The sequence below is a fragment of the Corylus avellana genome, chromosome ca5 (assembly GCF_901000735.1).
Source record: "Corylus avellana chromosome ca5, CavTom2PMs-1.0".
NCBI classification, from domain to species: Eukaryota; Viridiplantae; Streptophyta; class Magnoliopsida; order Fagales; family Betulaceae; genus Corylus; species Corylus avellana.
The window spans coordinates 13,345,119-13,368,755 of record NC_081545.1 but is presented as its reverse complement, the minus strand read 5'-3'; the positions used below and the strand labels follow the sequence as shown (position 1 = coordinate 13,368,755).

Below are 23,637 nucleotides of genomic sequence, written 5' to 3'. Positions count from 1 at the left end.
ATTTAATTTAAATAATAAGAAGGATAGGTAGGGTCCCAATATCCATCGCTAATCATACTCGAATAAGATAAACAATATGCACAATGATACAACCATATCAAGATACTTAATGTTTGCCAACCTAAGGGCATGGTATCTACTCCTTAGGCTATTGATCTCCCCAAAGAATGAATTTGGCATGGTATCTACTCTAATTATTTTCTCTCTCAAAGGATTTAGCATGGTATCTACTAAATTGTTCTTCAAGAAAGCATAAATATATGGAGATTGACAAACACATGAAGCCTGGAGCATGGTATCTATTTCCGGTTTTCCATGTTGATTAATCCAAGAACCTGTGATGGGGTTCTTTTGTCACTCTAATAGGCCTAGGACTCGATCATCCAAATTGACCTAAATGACAAATCCACACCACATGCATATGATGATCAAGCACATTCATAAGGGGAATTCAATAAAATAGGAAATAATCAAGTTAAGTATCAAAACATGAATTGTAGCGAAGCAAATTGAAATCCTAAAGAGACATGATTAGAGCTTCAATCGAGCCCTAGCTAAAGTATTAGTTACACATAATTTGGATGGAAATCATCTTCATAAGAAAATAAATAAGGAAAAGAAGAAAAACCCAAAAATCCTCTTGGTTCTAGCCTCCAATTCTTCTCCCGAGCTTGTGTTCTACTTCTCTCCTTATTTGGACCAATTTAGAGAGTATTTATAGAGTTTGGAACAATCCTAGACGATTTTGTGCAGCCTAACAACTCAAAAATCAAGTTGGAGTTGGATTAGAGTCCTTCCAAACCGTGTTTGCTGACTTCACTGTGCTCTAGCACACGATTGCGCTCGATCACAAGGCTTGGGCACTCGATCGCAAGGATGCACTTGATCCCACTGGCTTGGGCACTCGAGTGCAGTTCCTTCAGCTTTTTCCCGAAATAACTTTGAAGTATGGAACTTGCCGGAAACGCTTGCTTTTCTTCAAAATCCTAGAAATGCAAGAAAACACAAAAACAACACAAAACGTCAACTTATAACAAAACTAAGACATTAACACATGTGATTTAAGGGGCTTGAATATGTAACATTCAGCACTTATCACGCCCCTAAACTTACATATTGCTAGTCTCTTAGCAATACAAAATTGAAACTAAAAAGAACAAAAAACAACAACTACTCTACCTCCACTGTCGTGGGAAACATGATTGCATTTAACGTATGCAACAAGCCTTTTAAACCCCTAGGCATGCCTAGTAGGATGAGTGAAGTCTCGTGAGGGCTTAATAGAAATGCTATCCACATACATTATGCAAAAATCATGTCATCCATAAGATTTAAATATCACTTAAAACAATGATTTTTATTCATTACCAAGCTTAAAAGGATAAACTCCATATTCAAAATGAATTGGAATTCTAAAGTCTAACCACTTACAAATGACAGGCTGAGGCATCATAAGTTCAATTTAGTGTAAAGTCAACCAACACATAATTATGAGGTTTCAAATTATTTCCAATGTGCATTGACTTAATACCTCAAAGTTCACTGGGATTCCCATCGGAATGAAAACCATGGCATAATAGTAAGACCAATGCTTCCCAAACCAGATGGTTTTAGGAAACTAGGTGTAAGAACATTCATATGGGCTTACTAACTCGAGTCAAAAAGGCTACAAAACCAAATTAGCCATGACATTAACCAAATCAAACTTCTCACCTTTTGACATGAACTCTCATTGCTTAATGAGGCAAGATGTCCAATTACTCAGTGAAAAGCTCACAATGATCAACTTTTTTTTTTTTTTTTTTAATTACCAAAGTATCCATCCAACAAGTCACCCAGCTTCACCCAAGACATTGAAAATATTCACAATCAGGTTCACATGTTATACCCCACAAACTACGTGCTAATGTGCTCGTGGCAATTCAAATCGAAACAAGTGGATTCTCAAATGTCAAAAGTAAGTAACAAGGCTTAGAATTTTGGCCATCAGATCATGTGTTCAACATTCTAAGCTCATTAGAAATTGAAATCATAGCTTTTGGATCAACAAAAGTCTCAAGAATAACATCAACATGCATTTTCAAAATTAAATTTTGGACAAAGTGTGTGTGTGTCTCCCATACCCTCAAACTTGAATTACACATTGTCCTCAATGTGTAAAGAAAATGGAAATATCATATCAGGGAGATGAGAAAATTTGTTGGAATAGGTATGGCTCGTAGCATACCCCTACCAACCTTGCAAGAACACTTGTCCCTAAAAAACAAATTGCTAAAACAAAACAAAGGAAAACTACTAATATAAAATTAAAATATAAACTAAAAATAATCAACAAAACTTAAAACAAAAACATAAAATTTTAAAGGATATGGCTTTTTTGTGCATGAAGTGACCTCAGTACCACTGATGTGGGCAGATGTGCTCAAGCTTCATCTGCTTGTGGCTCGAGCACTTTTGGTAGTAGCTTCAGTGCTACTATTCTGGGGAGATGCGCTCAAGCTTCCCTAACTGTGACTCGAGCGCTTTCGGTAATTGAGCTCCTCATCAGATTCTGTAGTTACAGCAACTTCAATGTTGCTGTCTGGATGTGCGCTCAATCCCCCTTGGATTGTGTGCTCGAGCGCAGTCATGCGCTCGATCGCCCTGGATTGTGCGCTCAATCGCACTATTGCAAAACAAAACCAGAATTGCAGAACAGAAAACAAAAATAGATTATATGAAATTTAAACAAAATTAACTAAACCTAAGTGTAAGTTTTACTCGCAAGTGCACAAGATCAAAACAATAATATAGAAAGCAAGTACGAGATCATTCCCATGAGGATTGACATAAACTATACTTAAAGAGAATTCCCTAAATAATTATCTGAATGAAACGAGATAAAAGATTTAATTGAAATAATAAGAAGGACAAGTAGGGTCCCAATATCCACCGCTAATCATACTCGAATAAAATGAACAATATGCACAATGATACAACCATATCAAGATACTCAATGTTTACCAGCTTAAGAGCATGGTATCTACTCCTTAGGCTATTGATCTCCCTAAGCAACGAATTAAGCATGGTATGTACTCTAATTCTTTTTTCTCTCTCAAAGGATTTAGCATGGTATCTACTAAGTTGTTCTTCCAGAAAGCATAAATCTATGGAGATCGGCAAATACATGAAGCCTAGAGCATGGTATTTACTTCCGGTTTTTCATGTTGATTAATCAAAGCACTTGTGATGGGGTTCTTTTGTCACTCTAATAGGCCCAAGACTCTGTCTTCCAGATTGACCTAAATAACAAATCCACACCACTTGCATATGATGATCAAGCACATTCATATGGGGAATTCAATAAACTAGAAAATAATCAAGTTAAGTATCAAACCATGAATTGTAGCAAAGCAAATTGAAATCCTAAAGAGACATGATTAGGGCTTCAATCGAGCCCCAACTAAAGTATTAGTTATACATAATTCAAATGGAAATCATCCTCATAAGAAAATAAATAAGGAAAAGAAGAAAAACCCAAAACTCCTCTTGATTCTAGCCTCCAATTTTTCTCCCAAGCTTGGGTTCTGCTTCTCTCCCTATTTAGACAAATTTAGAGAGTATTTATAGAGTTTGGAACAACCCTAGACGATTTTGTGCAGCCTAACAACTCAAAAATCAAGTTGGAGTTGGATTAGAGTCGGATTAGAGTCCTTCCAAATCATGTTTACCAACTTCACTGTGCTCTAGCCCACAACTGTGCTCGATCGCAAGGCTTGGGCGCTTGATCGTGAGGCTGCGCTCTATCCCACTGGCTTGGGCGCTTGAGCGCACTTCCTACAATTTTCCCAAAATATCTTTTAAGTATGGAACTTGCCGGAAACACTTTCTTTTCTTTAAAATGCTAGAAATGCAAGAAAACACAAAAACAACACAAAACATCAACTTATAACAAAACTAAGAGATTAACATATGTTAATTAAGGAGCTTGAATATGTAACATTTAGCACTGATCACAGAGCCTAGCAAGAGCGCACGCTCTTTTGGTTATAATGAGTCATTGGTTAGAAGATCTAGAGATCAACTGTGTTATTGGAGATGAAGAAGCAAAAGTTCTTTGCTCATAGCCAAGGCATGGCCGTAGATCTTCAAGTAAGTTATCTTTGTTGTTGCTATTTGTTGAAATAGCAACCGTTCTTCATATGTTCTTCATAAAGTTTTCTTAGGCATGGGAATATTATTCCTTTCACTACAGAAATTTTGATTTGCATACGTATTCCCAACAATTGGCATTAGAGCCATCTTTATTGAAAACATGAAGAAGAAAAATTGTTTTCTTGTTTTTATTGTTGAAATTCGGAATTTATCCGAGGTTCTCCAAAGATTGAAATTTTTTTTTATGAACTAGAACATGTTCTTGGACATGGTAGGATCTAAACTGGAAAATTTCAAGTCATTTGGAGTTCGTTTGCTATTTTTAATTAAATTTTGCAAATAGAACAAAGTTGCAATTTTTCCTACAAAGCCTGTAGGGATTACGATTTTTTCTGGTGCTTATGGGCAAGTCATAAAAAAATTTTAAGACGTTTTTCCTGAATGAAACATTAGTGGTTGGCAAGATAGTTCAAACGGATCTTCTTTTCAAACAGTTATATCGAAAGAGTTATGAGCCGTTGAACATTCGTCGACGAATTTGGAAACAGAAATTCGGCAAGCAGTTTTGGGTTGTAAAACTCTTTTTGTGTAATAATCAAAATTTATAGAAATTTGATTATGAAACATATTGTATACATGATAAAATGTGTAGGGGACACAAAAGAAAATTTTTACAAGATTGATTTCATGGAGTTTGGATACTCTTGAAAAATTATATATGTTTCAAGTTTATGTTAAAAAACATGAAATTGTGCAAAATTTTATTAAGAATTCTTTAAATAGCAATAAATGGTTTTATTCATTTAAAATCAATTGATTGCTTATTGGTTCTTGTGATGATTGAAAAATACAAAGGTGGCGCCAAGGTTGAAAGACCGAAATACCATATAGAAAGCTAATTATGTATTTGACGCATAATTAAGGCATTTCAACATATTAATCATGAGTTTGATTCATGGATTAAATGTTGCCTTGGTAACTATGGTTCATGGTGAGATTTTCTTGACATAGTTGCTATGAAACACTACTAGTTTTAACGGACAAATTACCAATTTCTTCAAAGATTGATGTTTGGTCTATTAAACATCAGAAAATATGAATATAGTTAAACTCCTAATTAAGTTAGGAAAAGTTGTTTCTTTTGAAACCAAAGTGACAAGGTCTTAAGTTGTAAAGGAATTGCAACTGCTGAAAAAACCCATAAGTTTTTAAAATATTAAGTGGGAGATTCAATTTTGAATCTAGGAGTCATTGTCATAAGTGTATCGTAAATGATGAAGTAACGACACCTCGCCTTGGGCATCGGCTTTGCTCCCTACGGAGGGTGTCTTTTTACTTATGGATTATGAGTAGATTTCTGAAAGGATGGAAGAGACTGGTTATGTACTGATGGCGACCACACCAATGTGGAGCCAACCAACACTAGATCAAAACTAATTGACAGTGGGCACTTAAGGGGTCTAGGACATTAATCTCTCAAAGGAGCTATGTTATCTTGAGATTAAAGACTGCAAAACACGATTGTTCATTAATGGGGAGTCTAGGTAATTAAGGACACCTCGTATGATTTTTCACTCATCACAGAGGGTGTTTTTAATTACAGGATTAGGCAGCTGAAGCTTTTAAAATATTGTATGGCTTTTGTTGGGTTTAAATATTTTATTTACTGCTTAAATCATATGTCTAATACATGCTCAAAATCAAAATATTTTTACAAAAGAAAAAATGTGTTCATTCAGCCCACTCTCCACTATTTTAAATCAAAATAGGCTGACACGTCCGAATTACATTGACTGGAAACATAATCTGGACATTGTGCTCATGGCTGATCGAGGGGCAAAAAATTTGTGTTGACCAAGTCTTGTCCTTATGAGCCAGCTACTGAGGCATCCGAGGATGAGAAATAGCTATTTATTCGCTGGAAGAAATCCGATGAGATGACCAAGTGTTATGTTTTGGCTTTAGTGTCAAACGAGAAGTGAATCGCGCATCCCGATCAGAAACAATAGAAGCAGGTATTCCATGCAACCTGACTATTTCTCTTATATACAATTCCGCTAGCTCCGACACAGAATTAGTGATTTTATATGGAATGAAATGAGCACTTTTGGTTAGTCTATCAATAACAACCCAAATAGAATCATACCCTTTCGATGTCTTTGGTAAACCAACCACAAAGTCCATCGCAATCTGGTCCCACTTCCATTCTGGAATGTCAAGCGGTTGAAGGGGGCCGGCTGGCCTTTGGTGTTCAGCTTTTACCTGCTGGCAAGTAGCGCATTGTGCTACAAAAATCGCAATATCCCTCTTCATGCCATTCCACCAAAATCTTTCTTTTAGGTCTTGGTACATCTTCGTATTCCCTGGATGCACTGTGTAACGGGACTTGTGTGCCTCACTAAGGATATCTCTCCTTAATTTAGCATCACTAGGTATAACTACCCTGGTATCTCCGGTTCTTAGTAAGTTATCATTGGTAAAATGGAAACCCGGAGCTTTACCTTGATTTGCTTTCTCCATAAGCTCTTGTAGTTCAGGATCGTTCTCTTGAGCTAACTTGATCCGGTCTGCAGTCAATGGTCGGATTATGAGGGCTGCTATTGTGGCATCATCATCACTTGGAGCGACTTCAAGTTGAATCATGCCAAGTTGTTTGGCAAGTTGGTCAGGAGAGGATGGAGTTTCGGAGTTTACCCTTTGCGACTTCCTGCTTAGAGCGTCAGCAACTACGTTTGCCTTTCCTGGGTGGTACAAAATATAACAGTTGTAGTCTTTTAACAATTCTAACCACCTACGTTGCCTCATATTCAATTCTTTTTGAGAGAAAATGTACTTCAGGCTTTGGTGATCCGTGTAGATTTCTACTTTCTCACGAAAAAGATAATGTCTCCAGATTTTTAAAGCAAAAACTATTGCTGCAAGTTCTAAGTCATGAGTAGGATAATTTCTCTCATGGTCTTTTAACTGTCTTGAAGCATAAGCAATTACCTTATCCCGCTGCATAAGTACGCATCCTAGTCCTTTGAGTGATGCATCACTATAGACAGTAAATTTCTCACCCTCTATTGGAAGAATAAGAACGGGCGTGGATACTAACCTCCGTTTGAGCTCTTGAAAATTCGCTTCGCATGCGTCGCTCCACACAAAATGAGCGTTCTTCTTTGTTAAAGAAGTTAATGGACTAGAAAGAGTGGAGAAACCTTTGACGAACCTCCGGTAGTAGCCAGCCAATCCTAAGAAACTGCGAATCTCATGGACGTTCGTTGGTCGTTCCCAGTTGACAACAACTTCTACTTTGTTAGGATCGACTGCTATGCCATCTTTTGAGATTACGTGTCCCAAAAATGAGACTTCCTCCAGCCAAAACTCACATTTCTTGAGTTTGGCAAACAACTGCTTTTCTCTCAGAACTCCCAATATTGTTTTCAAATGTTCGCCATGGTCTTGATAATTGGTGGAGTACACAAAAATGTCATCAATGAATACTACTACGAACCAATCAAGATACATATGAAACACACGATTCATTAGATCCATAAATACCGATGGAGCATTTGTCACTCCAAACGGCATGACTAGGAATTCGTAGTGGCCATACCTCGTCCGAATTGCCGTCTTTTGTACATCTCCTTCTTTAACTTTGAGTTGATGGTATCCGGATCGAAGGTCAATCTTCGAGAACACTTTAGCTCCCTTTAATTGATCAAATAGATCATCGATACGAGGTAACGGATATTTGTTTTTGATTGTGACACGGTTTAGCTCGCGGTAGTCTATACATAGCCGCATAGACCCGTCTTTCTTTTTCACGAACAGAACTGGCGCTCCCCATGGCGATACACTCGGGCGTATTAGTCCTCTGTTTATCAATTCTTGGAGTTGTTCCTTCAGCTCTTTCAACTCAGCTGGCGCCATCCGGTAAGGTGCCTTGTAAATAGGTTGCGTTCCTGGTATTACGTCAATGGAGAACTCAATCTCACGATCAGGTGGCAACCCATGAGATGCTTCGGCAAAGACGTCGGAGTATTCGCACGCTATTGGAATGTCTTCCAGTTTTCGTTCGCCTTCTGGCTTAGCTGTAACATAAGCCAAAAATGCCAACGCACCTTGTCGAATATTTTTCTTTGCTTGAATTGCTGAGAGAAGGGGTGGGGTAGCCCGAACTCGAGTACCGTGAAACCTAAATTCTTCAACACCTGGTGGATGAAAAATAACCTCTTTTTCTCTACAATTTATACATGCATAGTATCTTGCCAACCAATCCATTCCTAAGAGTATATCATACCCGAGGGATTTTAAAACAACAAGGTTAGCAGGAAGGACTCTACCCTTTATCATTATTGGGTAGTTCATTACTATCCTATTACATTTTATCCTTTCTACTCCTGGTGTTTGTACTGACAAATCTTGCTCTAATGGTTGTGTACTTATGTGACAAATCTTAGCGTATGGTGCAGAAATGAATGAATGTGTTTGATAAGCGCCGAATGTTGCACATTCAAGCCCCTTAATTTGCATATGTTAATTCTTTAGCGTTGTTATTTGTTTGATTTTGTTTTGTTTTTGTGTTTTCAGGTTATAAATAAAGATGCAATTAATTCCATTCATTTTGGGCTTAAAAGCACACTTTGAGAAGACCTAAGAAGAATCATGATTAAGCTTAACCAATCATGGTTAAGTTTAATCAAATAAAGGAAGAGATTAATTCGGAATTTCTCAAATTGGAGTCAAAATCGGATTGTATTCAATTTTGGATTCTGCATATGTCTCGGTATTTTGGCCATAACTTTCAGCTCAAATATCCGATTGAGGTGATTCAAGCGGCACTGGAAAGCTAACTCAAATTTCTACAAATCATTGTGAAATATCATTTTCCTAATTCGGAGCTTCGCATTGCCAAAATTGCCCCGCAAGATAGGAACGCAATTCTGGGCGAATCCTATTCCGATTTGGACTTAAGTTTTCTTTATCATAATTGGACTTGGACTTAAATCTCCGAAATTTATAGGATTCCCAGGGCTTCTTCTCTTGTCTTAGAAAGTATTTTACTTTTATTGAAATCAAATCATTCTTGTTTTCTGTGATTATGAGGATGATGGTTATACAATGGGTTTAATTGACATATGATCAATAGGATTTGATAGGCCATGCCTAGGGAAGACAGATTGTACTACACCCTAGTTTAGTGTAATTTAGGTAGACAGTTTGTGCCAACCGAAGATGGGTTATGCTTATTCATTGATTTTGTGTATCCTGTTAAAGAATTTGATAATTTATACCTAGGAACACGGGTCGTACCGCATCTTAGTGGTTAGGTGGACGATCCGTGCCAACCGAAGATAGATTATGCTTATTCTTTAATAAGGTAGTTTCTTGTTTATTTATAACATGCATAAAATGAATTTCTGGGATTAATTATGATTAGCCATTGTTGTGCGGATAGAGGTGAAGTCAATACCCTACACTCTCTCTCTTATTTTTAATCTCTTTTATTTTCATGCACTTTAGTTTTTAAAGAAAATCAAATTAATTCTCCTTTTTAATTAAGTTAATTTTGATCTTTTGAATTTTGATAATAAAACCCCTGCAGTCCTTGAGGTTCGACACCCTCTCTATAGCCGTATCCTACAAAGATTCGTCCTATTGCGAGTGGTTATTTTTATAATTGATATTTTTGGTCACAAAAATACCATATCAGTGTTGCTCCAGAATCAAAGAGAGTACACGCAAGAGTACTAAATAGAGGAATGGTACCTGTCACTACTTCATTGTTTGCTTCATCATTCTCGTCGTCATCCACAGGGGTCAACGTATATACTCTCGCCTGAGCAGGCCTTCTTTGTTGAAAGTTATTCCTTTGTGCTCCAGCTTCTCCCGTGGTATTCATCGGACAATCCTTCTTAAAATGCCCCTTTTGACCACATCGAAAACAGCCGGTACTTTCGCTCCTGCAATCTCCAAAATGCATTTTTCCACATTTGGGACAAGCAACCTTCTGACTTCCTACTAGAGGAGAAAAATTCTTGTGATCCGCCGGTTTGGAGCCAGTCCCTACGACAAATCGTTTGGAGGGGTAGGATGCTTGAGGCATTGACCGTTTCCTATGTTCATAAGCTGCAGATGTCTCACTAATTGCCCTCTCAGCAAGGGATGCTACGTTTACTAATCGAGCATAGTTTTTGATCTCATGGCAGACAACTCTTTCCTTGATACGAGAGTTAAGGCCATTTTCAAAACGTTCTGTCTTTGATACTTCGTCAGGAATAAGATTAATACCAAACCTGGCTAACTCAGTGAATTTAATTGAGTATTGTTCCACTGACATAGTACCTTGCACCAAGTTCTGAAATTCAATAGCTCTTAACTGCTTTTGAGACCTTGGGAAATATTGCCTATTGAATTCCTCAACAAACCTTTCCCATGTGATAACAATACCAGGTCCTATCAGCTCTACCTGGGACTTCCACCATTTAAGGGCTTCACCAGTTAGCCTTAATACGGTGTATGTCAGCTTTTCCTCATTTGTACACTTGAGCGTGTCATGCAGCAGTTGGATATCTGAAATCCAAGCTTCAGCTACTGTATGTCCTTGAGTCCCATTGAAAGTACGAAACTGCTGATCAGTAAAGTCACGCATCGAGCAACCGATACGCTCGACTGGTGCAACAGGTTGAGACATCCGTGAAATTGCTTCCGTGAATTGCCTAGTAATATCTCCCATAAATTGGACTAATGTTGGGTGTACACCATCATGGAATGTTGGAGGTGGAGGTGGAGGTGGAGGTGGTATTTCATTGTTTTCATTATGAGGTGCTTCGCCTTCCTCAACGACAGGTACATCACGTCTTCGTACCATAATTCTGTACAAATTAATTAACAACTTATCTATATCAAAGCAAACAACAAAATCACTCAAACATGTAAATAACATAGTTGTGCTTCTATCGCTAATACTTTATTCTCAAACAAAAGTTTTTATAAAAAAGTTATGAGTATTTTATTTAGTGAAGCTCTTGTGTTGTATACCCTAGTCTAGTATGATACTAACTTTCCCATAGAGCAAACTGCTCTGATACCATAATGTAACGCCCCGATATTTGAGCTAGCAAATATCGAAGTCGTGACGCTGCAACTTTAGAAAATACAATCTTACAGCGGAGTATGTATATTTTTTTCTTTTTCTATGACCTAGGAATAACTTACACAACACAGTTGAGCTGACTGAAATACCTCGAGGTGATATATTATTAAATAAAATAGAAACATGGTTTTCATTACAACATATGTACACACTAGGTGTACCAAATATATGCCACAGACGGCACCTAAATTAACATAGTAATATCTATTAAGTTTACACACATCACCATACATAATAAAAGCGATTAACATAAATGAGACTTGCTCCATAGAGTAAGCATAAATCCTGCAGCAGATGGTCTATCAACCATCAAAACCAGTAAAAGGACCATCGTCCTCACTTTCTATCCCTGCATCAAGATCTATGTAAAGATGACGTTATCATATTTACATAGGCAAACAAGTGAGTAATCTATTTTCCTAGATATAAAGACTAAAAAGACTAGTTTGAACAAATAAGATTAAAGACTAAAATATATAATAATGAATGAGTTGTGAATGCAGCGTAATGACAGATTAGTTTGTGTTTTATGATAATCTTTCTTCAGACCTCTTCTCATGAGCTCTCAGCCCGCTTACGTCCGTTATGTCCCTCACACTTTAGAGGTTTACCTGTTTGGTGCTGGCAACTACACCGCCCCAGCTTAGTTATATATTAGGCCTTTTGGACGGTTATATACCCCCATCCACTGAGATACCGACAGTTCCTCGCGGCAATCCACCCAGCTTGTTCTTAAGGTGGCTATCTTATCAGCCCATTTTATTAGACACATTATGCAGTAGTTGTATTGCAAAATTATATCAATAAGACAAAATAAGAATTCCTATAACAATAAAACAAAGCTAGTACTCAGTAAGTATATCCATACTTACTCTCCTTAGTGTAGTATTCTGCTCCACTTCTGCATATAATACATACATACAAACAATACTTAGTTCATTCTCCAATAATATCATTGTTTAAAGACACTCATCTTTTTATATTTATTTATTATCCGTCACTTCATCTTTACTTACTCATTTTATTATATTAATATAAAATAGTCATATATAACTAGTTAAATGACTGAATGTAAATGTTAAATGCATATTTCGGGGATGAGATCAAATGGTCCTTACCGCCAGAAATATGAACAGAAATTTAAATGACATAAAAGAAATGACTGAATGTAAATGTTAAATGCATATTTCGGGGATGAGATCAAATGGTCCTTACCGCCAGAAATATGAACAGAAATTTAAATGACATAAAAGAAATGACTGAATGTAAATGTTAAATGCATATTTCGGGGATGAGATCAAATGGTCCTTACCGCCAGAAATATGAACAGAAATTTAAATGACATAAAAGAAATGACTGAATGTAAATGTTAAATGCATATTTCGGGGATGACATCAAATGGTCTTTACCGCCAGAAATATGAACAGAAATTTAAATGACATAAAAGAAATGACTGAATGTAAATGTTAAATGCATATTTCGGGGATGACATCAAATGGTCTTTACCGCCAGAAATATGAACAGAAATTTAAATGACATAAAAGAAATGACTGAATGTAAATACTGTAAAGTAAATAATATATAGATAATATTATAAGTCCTTAATTGATTTTGTCCACTAACTCTTTATTATTAATTCACTTGTTCCATTACTTTATTTTACATTATACGCTTTATTGGGTCTTTAAACAATTAAATGAGTACAAGTAATAAAAGCAATAAATCATGATATTTATACATGAAACACTTACCCAATAATCCTTTAGAAGTAAAACTCCACCAAATCTTCTCTAGGTAGCTAGTTTTAGAAAAACGCTTGAACACTACAAGAAAGATCTAGGCTATATGGTATTTGAGTAGAACTAAGAAATAAAATGCAAGGAGGAGCAAACAATTTTACTTGTTCTAAGATTGTAAAAACTCAAGTGAAAGTGAATTTAGCTATAGGCTCTATTTATAAGAGAATAGATGGTTAGGATTTATTTTTACACATTTGATCTAAGGGTTGAGATGTATTTAATCAAAAGAATGAACCTAGTCCATATTTCATGCTCTATACCAATTGATATTTTCGTCCAAAATGAGGGCAGTGTATTCCGATTCATTTTTCAATGTCCAAACATACTCCGATTGACATGAAATTTTGAGAGTAGATAGAGGACTCTGAAACAAAACATTTTATATTTTTGGTTCGACTTCATCCGAGTTCGTTTGAGTCTACTTTTGGCCTATACAAAGTTTCCAATTCAACTTAGGCTTTAACTATTTGCATTCCCACTTGGCCACTTGCTTTATTAAATCATTATAATCATGATATTTACTATAATCATCATTACTAGAAGACTTTAAGCTTTCAACAAAGGTGGCTAGCCTTGGTATCTTTCTTTAGCAGTTTTAATCCCATTTAGACAGTATGAAAATTAAGACACTGCTTTTTAGGCCAAAAACTACAAAGCTTCAAATTAATTTCTAACTTCACTAAACACCAATATAAATAATTTATTTACTAGATTGTGTTTAATTATGCTCATAAACATATTAGTGAAGCTAAATTTTAGAATTGAATGGATATACAAAAGATGTCAAAAATCAATGTAATATACTTGTAACACTAAATAGTTATTCAATATCATTAATCCATATATCATTGATCTAATTTATTCATTTATTCTTTTAATCTATTTAATATTGTTTATATGAGAGTTTTTAAAATCGAGGTTGTTACAACTATGCTCAAGCATCTCATTCTGAACCGAAAGGTTTAAGGAAGAAGAAGCAACTAAGTGTAGTTGGCAAACCGGTTGTTAAAAGGCTTAAGAAAGCTGGCAAATGAGGAAAAGGCAAGAAAAGTGGAAAGTGTCACCACTGTGATAAGCATGAATGCCCCAAGTATCTTGCTTCCATAGGTCAAGGTAATGAATCTTCCTTTTTGGTTGAAACATGTTTAGTTGCGAATCCATCAGATTCCTAGTGTGTGGATTTAGGATCAACTAATCTTGTTTGCAATTCATTGCAGGGGTTCCAAGTAACCAGGAGACTGAATGAAGGAGAGATCTACCTGACGCTAGGAGATGGAACTAAGGTTCCGGTTCACTCCATTGGAATTGTTAAACTATCTTTTGATTTAAGAGTTTTAATATTATCAAACTGTGTCTACGTTCCCAACATTCGTAGAAATTTAGTTTCTGGTACTTTTCTGGGTAAACATGGGTATTCCACTGTTTTAAGGGATATAGTGATAATAAGGAAAGGTAATTACATTATTTGTTTTGGTATTATCAATGATGGCTTATATATTATAACTCATGATGAATATGTTGTTAATAATTCTATTTTAGAACCAGCTCATATTGGATGATGATGACCTATCACCAGTGTCCACACCATTAATGGACGCTAGTGATACCTTATTAGCATCCATGTTAGCTTGACGTTGATACATACTCGATTTTCAAGTTTTTTTTTTTTTTTCAATTATTCTCATGGAGGGTCATCATCGTCAACCCAAAGTGGACACAGATGACCTATCACTAGCATCCACAAAATTAATGGATGCTAATGATACCTTCTTAGCTTCCACTTTGGATGGACGAACATACATACTCATTTTCAATTTTTTTTTTTTTTTAATTATTCTCATGGAGGGTCATCACCGTCCACTTTGGGTGGATGCTGATGATATATCACTAGCGTCCACACAATTAATGGACACTGATGATACCTTATTAGCATCCACTTTGGCTAGACACTGATATGTACTCGATTTTTATTTATTTTTTTATTTTAATTATTCTTGTTAGGTTTTAGGTTGGCCTCATTCAATGACTTGTCTTGTAATGTCCCTTTTGTTGTTGTTGTTGTTGTTGTTGTTTTTCTTTATGTTTAAAACTTTGGATAATAGATTTTAGGCTCTCAGAGGCAGTTTGAAGGAGTTACCGATTTCCCGTCACAAGCTGCGTCAAGACGAAACATGTAATGGGGAGTTACTGTGTTCTTGTCAGGAGTGGCGTTAGAATAGGTATGTGACAGAAGTGAAGCTAAAGCTACTATTTTCTCATTAGGAACCTCGTCAGAATGGGACATTTAACGTGACCATGGCTAAAGCTACTATTTTCTCATCAGGAACCTCTTCAGGATGGGGCATATAACGAGACATGTTTGAAGCTATTGTTTTCTCGTCAGAGGCTACGTTAAGGCGAGACAATTAATGGAGATGAGACATTTGTTCTTCACGTCAGGACTGGACTGCTTTCTCATTATGACGTGGGTTGTTTCAGATCTATGAATCTGGCCTTGACGTCATAATGAGAAAGTGTCCTGTTAAGACGTGACGACGGAAATGTCTTCATATTTAAGGATTTTGCTGCTCTGTTTTCTGCAGACTTTTTGGGAGATATTTTTTTTCTAGTTTTCTGTTGATAGAAGTCTGGGTTTTTCTCAACGGGCACTGGGTCTCGGGAGATTGATTCAAGAGAGGACATGATATAGCCTTGGACTGTCCTTTGCTTTTGATTGTTGGCATGTTGCCTTGATTCGTTTGATGACAAGACGATTGTGGGTTTGGTGAACTTGAAGAAGGAAGTCTACCAAAGGGTCTATGAGGAAATGCACTTCGAGTAGAGGTCCTCAAGGTTTTGAGTATTCTCTAGTCTGCAACTCTAAATCTTCATATAGTGATTTCCCGGGTTTGGCTACCCCGTAGTGGTTTTTACCTTTGAGGTGTTCAAAGGGTTTTCCACTTTGTAAAAAAATTTTGTCTTGTGTTTGCGATGTTGTTTATATTCCGCTGTGCTTGTTTTAATTTGATAATTGCTTAGTTCATTGTTTTGATTATTTGGCGATTAGAGGTAGAACACGATCCCAGTTGATCTTTTAGTTGGCATCAAAGCGGGTTCACTCGGTTTTTTACTAACGTCTTGAGCGTGTTTGTTGACCTTTTCATTATGGAACCAAATATTTCTTTTTCTAGTGCCCTTCCTATTTTTTATGGTAAGGATTATGCTCACTAGAAGGTCCGTATGAAAGCCTACTTGAAAGGGCTTAATGACAATATATTGATTACTGTTGAAAAAGGGTTTGTTCAACGTGATGGTGATTTTGACAAATAGAGTAAAGAAGATACGGTGAAGAGCAACTAGAATAACCAAGGGTTAAGCTGTATCTTCAACTTCATTTCTCCATATGAGTTTCAACGGATCACACTTTGTGAGACCTCGAAGGAAGCTTGGGATTTTCTCAAGAAGACTTATGAAGGTTCAAAGGGCGTAAGGCCAAACTTCAAATGTTGACGTCTCGATTTGAGACTGTTAACATGAAGGAAGATGAAACATTTGGTGAATTTTACACCAAATTAAGTGAGATTGGGAACTTTATGCGAGGGCTTGGTGAGGGAGTCCCTGAAGTTAGAGTGGTTGAAAAAATTCTTCAATCACTTCCTCCACATTTTGAGCCAAAGATAATTGCTGTTGAAGAAAGTAAGGATGTAGAGCTACTGGATGTCGATGAATTGGTAGGTTCTCTCACAACCTATGAGAGCATGAGATTCTCTTCCAAAGCAAAGTGCATTGCTTTGAAAACTTCCAAAAAGGAAAAGAAAGTGGTTCATGAAGAATCGAGTGTTGATAAGTCTTCTGATTCTAAACCAATAGCTATGCTAACTAAGAACTTCCACAAGTATCTGAAGCTTGCTAAACAGGCTAGAAGAAGATCATCTGAGTTGCCATCTAAAGGAGAATCTCAGAAGGATTCAAGAGTCAAATGCTACAGTTGCAAGAAAACCCACTTTCCACAACGCTATGAGTGTCAGGTTTCTGGTCACATCCGGGCTGACTCTAGAAACTTGAAGAATGCCAGGGGAAATGCCATGACTGCATCATCGAGTGATGAATCAGAGTCAAATGACTCCGATGACCAAAAAGGGAAGAAGGTTGTTTATATGGCAATTCCAGCCACCATTCAAGGTTTCAGTGATCGTGCATCTGTAAGTTGTTGTGCCAAATACTACCTAAATTAATAGATAATATTTAGTACGTTTTAACTCGCAAGTGCACAAGATCAAAACAATAGTATAGTGCAGCAAGTACGAGGTCGATACCACGAGGATTGTGATTTTGTTTTGAATTAATTAAAATATCAAATTGTCATAGATTTGATATTAAGAAAAATAAAAAGATATAAAGATAAAGTAAAGGTAAAGGCAGGGTTTTTATATCCACCACTAATCATACTTAGATAATATAACAATATGCCAATGCTTTGATCATGTTATGCATATATAATGTTTGTCAACCTAAGGGCATGTCGTAGACTCCTTAAGCTATAAATTTTCCTAAGCAACGAGTTTGGCATGGCGTATACTCTAACTTTTTTCTTTTCTAAAGGATTTAGCATGGTGTATACTAAGTTGTTCCTTAAGAAAGCATATACTCTATGGAAATCGACAAACACATGAGGCCTAGGGCATGGGTGTATACTCCCGGTTCCCCATGTTGATTAACCCAAGAACTGCGGTGTGGATTCTTTTGTTACTTTTATTAAACCCAGGACTCGGCCATCCAAAGTGATTTAACTAACTAGTCCATACCACATGCATATAATGGCTAGTCACATACATATGAGGAATTCATGAAAACAGAAATTAATCAAGTTAAATATCACAACATGATTACCACAAAGGCGTCAATATTGAAATATTAAATAAGCATAATTAGGGCTACAATCTAGCCCTCCTAAAGAGTTAGTTACACATAATGAAAATAAAACTAATAAGAAAAGGGAAAGAAAGAACCGAAAACCGCTCCTAGAAGTAGCCTCCAAATTCCTCTCCCCAAGTTGTGCATCTTCTAAGGATGTTTTTAATTGTGAGGCTTAGAGGTCTATTTATAGGGCTTAGGAGAGTCCTAGAAGCCCTAGTAATCCTAGCAATTTCGGAGATTTAAGTCCTAGTCCAATTAGGAAAAAGAAAACCTAAGTCCAAATCGGAATAGGATTCGCCCAAAATTGCGTTCCTATCTTGCAGGGAGATTTTGGCATTGCGGCGCTCCGAATTAGGAAAATTCTGCTTCACAGTGATTTGTATCATTTTAAGTTATCTTTCCAATGCCACTTGAATCACCTCAATTGGATATTTGAGATGAAAGTTATGCTAAAAATACCGAGACATGTTCAGAATCCAATTTTGCATCCAATCCGATTTGACTTCAATTTGAGAAATTCCGAAAATCATTTCCTTTATTTGATTAAACTTAACCATGATTGGCTAAGCTTAACCATATCTTCTAGGTCTTTCGAATTTGCCCTTTAAGCTTTGAACTTTTCCGGAAACGCTTTCTTTTCTTCCAAAAACCTATAAAACAAAGAAAATACAAAAATGAAGTAAAATGGCATGAATTAACTAAAACTAAAGGATTAAAACGTGTAAGTTAAGGGCTAAAAATATGAATATTTTAGCACTTAACACAGGTGTTGATGGTGTGTCATATGAGAAGGACTCGGATGAAGGATTAGTGAAAAGCAACGGTCATCTTGTGTCTCATGACACCCTTGTCAGAAATTGCACAAATGCTAGGAATAAGTGCAAGGAGCTCCTGAAGTAGCTGACTGCAACTGAAGAAGAAAACATTTCTCTTCAAAACCTATTGGCCTACAAAACAGAAAAAGCCTTAAAGGTAGAAAATAATTCTTTGACTACCAAGTTGTTTGATGCTAATAAAACTTGTGCGAGTTTGCTGAATGAAAATCAGTTCTTGATGAACAGAATGGATGGAATTAAGGGATCCAAAGATGCCCAGAAAGAGGACTCTATCAATGAATCCCCTTCTTCTAAATTGAACACCATTCGGAGCATGCAAATTCTATTTGGTGATAAACATGAAATTGGATATGATCAAAATGCCTCCACTTCAGGAAATGCGATAGCTTCGAAAATTTGATAAATTTTGTTCTTGCCTCACATGCTCACATGTTGTGTTAAGTACTCTTAAGAAAAATGACAAGGGAAAAGGTAGAATTACTAATAGACCTCCAAATTTTTCGGGAATGAGAGGGTCCAGTGGACAAATCTCTCATGCTCCTATGAGGAGAATACATTTTTAGAGGAAAGTTTCCATTTGTAATTTTTGTGGCAAAATAGGTCATATCCGGTCTCACTGTAACGGTCTCTGTCATAGATCTGCAATTAGGGAGAACTCATATGATTATGAGATTGAGACACACAATGACTCCCTTAACCAACTCATTTCCTTTATGAAGGACTTTACCTTTAGGTTGGACAAACTTGAAGGTAATCAGGCTCCTATCTAAATCGGGTTGGGGTTACATGGCTAGTTCTCCTTGCTTATTGTGATATTGTGTGTTCTAGCTCATGCATTGTGTGTTGCAGTGATTTCATTTCGGTGTTTATCCTGTTTCTGGTTGTTTCCTATTGTTACCACTGGTGAAAATTCTAAAGATGTGCTCTTTGAGTCAAGATAGCTTCCCTCCTCCATATTTTTTTGTGTTGGTTGTCCCAAATTGATGGAGTGAGATGCTTCTTTTGTCTAATTGACACAATGTGAACACTATTGAACAGATTTCTTACATTTGAGATGATTCTGTGTATAAGTTTTTGTTTTTGTTTTTCTTTTTTTCTTTTTTTTTGTCAATTAGTCAAGGCATTTCACTTAAAACACATGTTTCAAAATGACAATATTCTTTTTACCAAGGATTTCATGACTTCTTAATTTGAAACTCTGTTTTTGATCTTTTACAAATTGACCCCAATGTTTGTTTTTTCAAATGTTCATGGCATCACCTCCTACAATGACAAGCAATTGATTAAAGATTACGTGTACCTTCTAAATAGTGAATTTCAAATGATGACTTAATTTTTCATCCTTAAAGAAAAAGTTGGTGTCTATGCATTGCAGTAAAAGGTGAAACACGTAAGGGATTGATTCCTCTTCTTAATAAATGACTTAGACAATTGAGGAGGAATGGGTGTGTGACTTTTTGCTCAAGAACCAAAAAAGAAGTGTTCGACTTTTGTCTTAAGTGATAAGCATTTTCCTTTGTGAGTTCTTGACATATGAGGTTTGATTTATGCATTCTCTATTTTTGAAATGATCACTCACTTCATTAATTATGCCTTTGTTGGATTGTTTCCTTCAATTCTTACACGTAAGAATTAAATCAATGAATGTGTCTTGTTCTAATTTGTGTGATCAGAGGATTAACTGATTCTTGAATCTCTCTTTTATCTCTTAAGGAAAGCTTTTTTACTTCACTTATTGTTGTTGGCCTTTTCAAAACAAAAAAGGAAGAGAAGAACAAACAAAGGAGTTTTTGTTTGGGTGCCGTCTTAACAGAGAATGGTTTATGTTTGTCAAACAATTTATTTCCTTTGGTTTTTTTATGTGTTTGTTTATATTTCATCTTGTGACAATTTGGTTTAAATTTACGTTTTATACAATACTGAATGTCTAGTTTTTCTTTGAAGTATTGAATATGGTGCGGTAATGCGTCCTGTGTGAAATTGACGTCAATTGTCTTTTGACTATGTTGAGAGATTTCAATTGATCATTCACATGCTGTGATTGTGAGTTTGTGCCATTTTTGTTCGAATGTGCTTGAGATCTACAAGTGCTATGTTGGCTGTGTCATGTTCTTTGCCTTTGTTTTCATGCATCTCAACCTTGTTTGGATGACTTGAATTGGATATTTGAATAAAAGGTGTTTCTTCGAACCTGTTTGCAATTTTCATGTGCATAGTTTTAACCTACCATGTCCTCATGTTTGTGTTGTGTGCTCATAATGTTTGTATTCCCCCCTAGTTTATACTTTCCAAGGATACAAGTGACACCACTTGAATTTCTTCTTTTTCTTTTATGACAAAATGAGGAGAATGTGGTTTGTTGGAACACTTGTTAGGGAGAGGTTGCTTATGTTAAGGGTATGTTAACATTAGAGCCGGGTTCCTTTTGTGATATCTTTCATATCTCTTGTATTCTTTGTCATGAGATATTTTGGCACTAAATGTTTCATGACACATGCTTGTTTTTCTGTCGTTCTTTGCACTAAATGTGCCATTGTTATTGTTGTTTTATTCTCCTTCCTCTTGTCCTAACAATCGAGTTATTTTTATGCCGAGCATGTGTATTATATATCCCTTTGTCCATTCTGGCAAAAAGGGAGAGAAGTTGTTAGTGTTGAGGGGGAGACTTTGTGGTTATAGGGTTGAATAAATGATATCCATATTTGGTGTGATTATTCATTATTATTCCCCATATGTTTAATGAGTTTGTTTAGTGTTTCTAGAGAATAGGTACAATGCACTTCTTCGATCAACCTTAGTCTAGTAGTGGTTTGTTAGGCTTGGGTGGGATTGTAACATGTTATCATTTACTTGTAATTGTTGTTGTCTCTGATGTGTATTAGTTTTGTCATCAAATGGCCAAAGGGGGAGATTATTAAGTTTTAGAAATTGGCCTTATTCATTGTGCAAAACTTTGCTTGTAACCCTTCTCATCTTCCTCAAGTATCCAGATTAATCAGGACAGGATCGAGATAGTGTGTGGTCTTGACACTTTTGGGATGAGTGCAACAATGATTTTTCGTAAAGTTTCTCATGACCTAGCACTTTGGTTTCGAAGGTTTGCACTTGGATCTCCTTGGGTTTAGTTGGTTTGTTGTCCTTGATGTTTGCGTAAAGTCTTAAACCTCGGATAGGGTTTTGTCATTGAATGGCCAAAGGGGGAGATTGCTAGGTTTTAGGTTGGCCTAATTCAATGACTTGTCTTGAAATGTCCCTTTTGTTGTAGTTGTTTTTCTTTATGTTTAAAACTTTGGCTACTAGATTTTAGGCTCTCAAAAGCAGTTTGGAGGAGTTGCTGGCTTCTTGTCAGAAGCTGTGTCAAGACGAAATAGGTAATCGGGAGTTACTGTTTTCTCATTAAAAGTGGCGTCAAAATGAGGATGTGACAAAAGTGAAGCTAAAGCTACTGTTTTCTCGTCAGGAACCTTGTCAGAACGGGACATGTAACAAGACCATGGCTAAAGCTACTGTTTTCTTGTCCGGAACCTCGTCAAGAGAGAACATGTAACGAGACATATGTTGAAGCTACTGTTTTCTCGTTAGAGGCTACGTTAAGATGAGACAAGTGACAGAGAGGAGACATTTGTTCTTCATGTCAAGACGGGACTGTTTTCTCGTTAAGACGTGGGTTCTTTCAGATCTACGAATCTGACCTTTAAGTCAAAACGAGAAAGTGTTCCATTAGGACGTGACGATAGAAATGTCATCATATTTAAGGATTTTGCTGCTATGTCTTTTGTAGACTTTTTGGGAGAAATTTTTTCTCTGGTTTTCTGTTGATAGAAGTCTCAGTTTTTCTCCATGGGCGCTGAGTCTTGGGAGACTGATTCATGAGAGGACGTGATATAACCTTGGGCTGTCCTTTGCTCTTGATTGTTGGCGTGTTGCCTTGATTTGTTTAATGACAAGAAGATTGTGGGTTTGGTGAGCTTGAAGAAGGAAGTCTACTGAAGGGTTGGTAAGGAAATGAACTCCGTGAAAATGGTCAGGATGGAGACAAGCTGGGATGCTTGTTGTACTTACTAAGTTTAGAGATCCTCAAGGTTGTGTGTATCTTCATATAGTGCTTTTCCGGGTTTTATTGCCCCTGAGTGGTTTTTACCTTTTAAGTTCTCAAAGGGTTTTCCACTTCATAAACAAATCTTGTGTTGTGTTTGCCATGTTTTTTATATTCCACTGTACTTGTTTTAATTTGATAATTGCTTAGTTCGTTGTTTTAATTATTTGGCAATTAGAGGTAGAACACGATCCAAGTAGATCTTTCAATTCTCATGGAGGGTCATCAGCGTCCACCTAAAATGGACGCTAATAACCTATTATCCGTGTCTACTTTTGGTTGTCATCGCTAATAATAGTTAAGAAAACACATTAACCTCAACATTAAAGTGGACTCTGATAATTTATTAGTTGGGTCGACATTTTTCGACCAAAATAGGTAATTGTCGCTGCTATTTGCTTCCCCGCGGGTTGCATAATTTCCCACCAGGATATCAGCGTTGACTCAAAATTGGACGATAATACTAAGCATCATGGTCGACTGGTACCGTCCGCTTTAAAGTGGACAATAATAAAAAGGGAAATTATATATAAACTCCTTAGGTCAACGCGCTTTTTTAAAAAACTCTCTAGGCTTTTTTTTCGCAATTTAGTCCTTGGGTCACTCAAAACTACTAGAAAACTCCTTACCATCAATTTTTGTTAACTGCCGTTAGTCCACTCAAAACTCCATGTTTTATCCGATTAAAATATTCATTTTTTTTTAAAAAATGAAGGATGGCGTTTGCCCACCCCC

General features: G+C 36.5%; 1 protein-coding gene and 1 long non-coding RNA gene across 2 annotated transcripts; one reads left to right on the top strand and one right to left on the bottom strand.

Annotated features, from left to right (window-relative positions):
* Positions 1 to 11,346: 11,346 nt before the first annotated feature.
* Positions 11,347 to 13,143, bottom strand: LOC132183316 (uncharacterized). Its single transcript, XR_009440396.1, has 2 exons — positions 13,027 to 13,143; positions 11,347 to 11,636 (listed from the first exon to the last, which is right to left on the bottom strand). It is a non-coding gene; the product is annotated as an uncharacterized LOC132183316 (long non-coding RNA).
* A 3,443-nt stretch (positions 13,144 to 16,586) lies between these two features.
* LOC132181814 (uncharacterized) lies at positions 16,587 to 19,206 on the top strand. Its single transcript, XM_059595045.1, has 2 exons — positions 16,587 to 17,255; positions 19,018 to 19,206. The coding sequence occupies exons 1-2, from the start codon at positions 16,587 to 16,589 to the stop codon at positions 19,204 to 19,206; spliced, it is 858 nt and encodes a 285-aa protein (XP_059451028.1).
* Positions 19,207 to 23,637: the final 4,431 nt, after the last annotated feature.